We start from the raw sequence: 3,923 nt of genomic DNA, 5'->3' as shown, positions 1-3,923 counted from the left end.
TAATATGAAATCGCCGGAATGTCAGATGCGAAATTCGCCCACAATCGCGCCAATTCTTCGATTTCGCCCCAAAAATCGCTCCGGGCGATAATGGAGCGATTTTACGAAATTGGTGGCTCTTGCATGCTTGTCCGATATTCGGAACGATTTTGCAACGACTTTCGTCTTGTTTTATTGGCGGAAAAGTGCAGTCACGTAAACAAATCGGGTCATACTAAACAGTGTCCACCAGGTTTAAACACATACATACATTAAAGCCATCAAAGTAAAATCTAATGGTCATAAACGAAATAAGCATGAAATTTTCAGGAAATGTATTTTTTATGGTTTACGTATTACGTTTTGGCCACATAATTTTATTTTGATGACTTTATACCCGACTTTAAACCTGGTGAACGCTGGTGGGCGCTGGTGGACGCTGTTTAGGATAACCGGATACTACAACGATCTTGATTGGTTGGCTGAGACTCGGAAACATAAGCCTAACTATGATTAGCTGTATGATTCGGTACATTCTGCCACAATCCGTCGGAATACATACCATAATACTAAGAACCTCAAACCTCTGTGCCAAATTTGTGTAGCTCCTCGTGGATAGATGTGATGTATATGATTACTGCAGTAAGGTTGACCGGGAATTCCAGTTTGTGTTTTTGTTCGGTCTGCTATCAGCTGATGTCGGAATACGCATACTACAACACATGTAGGCCTCTAATATTCGCTTCGTTCCGACGGTTGGTGAGAGCGAATTAGGCGCGATTATTATTTTCGCCTGCGATTTTTATTCAGTCTGAATTTTCGCCTGATCATAATAGAATCAGGGAGCGATTTGGAGGCGAATGAGTGTGGCGATATTCGACCAGGCGAATTTTCGCCCCGATTCGCGCAGCGAATATTCGCGTGCGGACTTTGGACGTGATCCCTAACAGTGGCCTGATGTGTGCCGATTTGAAGGCTTGAGGAACTGATCCAGAGCTGAGCGACTCATTGATTATAGCAGTCAGTCAACCTGAGGGACATAGGTGTTGAAATGCCCGAATCACTTGTACGCCTGAGTAAGGGCGGTGTTTCTACTTTTCACATTCCAGTAAAGAATAACACCAATAAGACCATGACGTTAAGTCCGGGTAGAGTCTTGGGCGAGTTGAACTCTGTGAGATCGGTTGTGACATCACGACCACCAGAAACCTACCAACAGCCAGAGGGGAACAAGCAGGCAGGTAAGCATAACAAGGTGAGTACCGGTAGGGTATCACAAGTTCGTGCTGAGTCTTGCAAACCTCCTGTTGCAGAATCTCCAACCGAGTCATGGGACCCAGAGATTGAGTTGGATGAAAGTGTGTTGACTCAGGATCAAGTTTCACAAATTCGATCCATGCTGCGAGAAGAATGTACGGCATTCTCGATAAATGATGATGAGATTGGCTGCATCCCGGAGCTGCAGCTTGATATCGAACTACTAGACAAGACGCCTGTGAAGAAAACGTACAATTCGCTACCACCACCCCTATATGATGAAGTCAAAGATTACATCTTAGACTTATTGAACAAGGGTTGGATACAAAAGAGTACTTCAGCGTACTCTAGTCCTATGGTATGTGTACGCAAGCGAGATCGAAGCCTGAGGCTGTGTTTGGATTACCGTCTGTTGAACCAGAAGTGTAATCATAGTCGTAGGCCGATCCCCAGACTTCAGAACACATTGGACAATTTAAAAGGGAACTCCTTAGACCAGGGTAAAGCATATCACCAGGGCTTCATGAAGCCCAAATGCAGGCAATATACCAGCTTCATTTCGCCCTGGGGTCTCCGGAGCCCCAGGCGCCTACCAGGAGTTGATGGAGAACTGCCTGTGGGATCTGAGGGACAAAAACTGTGTTCCTTATCTAGACGACATTTTGGTCTACTCTGGCAGTTTTGAGGATCACTTAGACCATGTCCGCGCAGTTCTGAGACGTCTCCGGTCGAAAGGTATAAAATTGAAGCCCCGTAAATGCATAATATTCCGCCGAGAAGTAAAATTCTTGGGTTCTATTATTTCAGAGACGGGAAGCCAAATGGACCCTGTAGAGTATGCAGCAGTACAGATACTGACCGAGACCAGACCAGAGACAGTGGGGTACCTTAGGAAACTGAAGGGGTTACTTGGGTACTATCGTAATTACATACCTGTTTTCAGCCGTCGCGCGAAGGTCATTTATGATCTCCTCGCCAACCCTGGAGGAAAAGGGAAACAAGAGTGGAGAGGCAAAGGCCCGTCGATCGAAGTTCAAGGAGAAACTGTCCAATGGTCAAATGATGTCCCGTCTCAAGTTTGAGTGGACAGAAGCCCACCAGCGGGTACTAGAGGAATTGGTTGATGTCCTGGCAAGCCCAACAGTGATGGCGTTTCCTGATTTCAGTAAACCATTTGTGCTCCACACAGACGCCTCGCAGGATGGCTTAGCAGGTATTTTGTACCAACGCCAAGACTCTGGTAAAATGGCAGTGATCGGGTTTGGCTCAAGAACACTCACACCGGCAGAGAAAAACTACCATTTGCACTGCCTGTGGGATCTGAGGGACAAAAACTGTGTTCCTTATCTAGACGACATTTTGGTCTACTCTGGCAGTTTTGAGGATCACTTAGACCATGTCCGCGCAGTTCTGAGACGTCTCCGGTCGAAAGGTATAAAATTGAAGCCCCGTAAATGCATAATATTCCGCCGAGAAGTAAAATTCTTGGGTTCTATTATTTCAGAGACGGGAAGCCAAATGGACCCTGTAGAGTATGCAGCAGTACAGATACTGACCGAGACCAGACCAGAGACAGTGGGGTACGTTAGGAAACTGAAGGGGTTACTTGGGTACTATCGTAATTACATACCTGTTTTCAGCCGTCGCGCGAAGGTCATTTATGATCTCCTCGCCAACCCTGGAGGAAAAGGGAAACAAGAGTGGAGAGGCAAAGGCCCGTCGATCGAAGTTCAAGGAGAAACTGTCCAATGGTCAAATGATGTCCCGTCTCAAGTTTGAGTGGACAGAAGCCCACCAGCGGGTACTAGAGGAATTGGTTGATGTCCTGGCAAGCCCAACAGTGATGGCGTTTCCTGATTTCAGTAAACCATTTGTGCTCCACACAGACGCCTCGCAGGATGGCTTAGCAGGTATTTTGTACCAACGCCAAGACTCTGGTAAAATGGCAGTGATCGGGTTTGGCTCAAGAACACTCACACCGGCAGAGAAAAACTACCATTTGCACTCTGGCAAATTAGAGTTTCTGGCTCTAAAATGGGCTGTTACTGAACGGTTTCATGATTACTTGTACTATGCTCCATATTTCGACATATTTACAGATAACAACCCACTGACGTACGTGTTGACGATAGCTAAGCTCGATGCCACCCGGCAGTGCAGGGTAGCGAACTTAGCAGACTACAACTTCAAAATCCACTACAAACTGGGCCGACTGAATACGGATGCTGATGTTCTGTCCAGGGTGCCTCTCCCAGTGGAACGGTATATGGCTGACTGCTGAAGGAAGATTGGCAAAGAAGAGATGATGGCGGTTGCTGATACCAAGACGAGGGGGGAGGACCAGGACGCCACATGGGTAAACTGCTTATCCAGTGAAATTGAGAAGTTGGAGAAGGACAGTGAAGACTCCAGGGGAGCCAAAATGCCAGCTGTGAAAATCCTGAGGATGTCCATAAGTGCCAGTGTGATGACCCCATATTGCGGAAAGTCCGGGAAGTGGTAACTATGGCAACCAAGGGGAGTGCTCCTTCACCATAACAGTGCCGGGATACAGATCCAAAGGTGAGAGCATGGCTCCGTGACTTGCCCAGACTCTGGATCGATGACAAAGGGATCTTGTACAGATCATGCCAATGCGGGGATGGGAGCAAAGTGGATCAGCTATGCCTTCCTGAAAAGTTCCGTGT

At 47.0% G+C, this 3,923-nt stretch overlaps 1 protein-coding gene across 1 annotated transcript; it reads left to right on the top strand.

Annotated features, from left to right (window-relative positions):
* The first annotated feature begins 1,111 nt into the window (after positions 1–1,111).
* LOC135488528 (uncharacterized) lies at positions 1,112–3,517 on the top strand. The gene is made up of 3 exons (XM_064773163.1): positions 1,112–1,736; positions 2,180–2,668; positions 2,877–3,517. The coding sequence occupies exons 1-3, from the start codon at positions 1,112–1,114 to the stop codon at positions 3,515–3,517; spliced, it is 1,755 nt and encodes a 584-aa protein (XP_064629233.1).
* Positions 3,518–3,923: the final 406 nt, after the last annotated feature.

This window comes from Lineus longissimus, chromosome 5, assembly GCF_910592395.1.
Source record: "Lineus longissimus chromosome 5, tnLinLong1.2, whole genome shotgun sequence".
NCBI lineage: Eukaryota > Metazoa > Nemertea > Pilidiophora > Heteronemertea > Lineidae > Lineus > Lineus longissimus.
Note: the sequence above shows the minus strand (reverse complement) of the source record. Positions and strands in the feature narration are given on the sequence as shown.

Coding starts and splice junctions, on each gene's coding strand:
- LOC135488528 (XM_064773163.1), top strand. CDS start 1,112: ATGACGTTAAGTCCGGGTAGAGTCTTGGGCGAGTTGAACTCTGTGAGA. Junction 1,737..2,179: donor AGGGAACTCCTTAGACCAGG/GTAAAGCATATC, acceptor ACCTGTTTTCAG/CCGTCGCGCGAAGGTCATTT. Junction 2,669..2,876: donor GAGACGTCTCCGGTCGAAAG/GTATAAAATTGA, acceptor ACCTGTTTTCAG/CCGTCGCGCGAAGGTCATTT.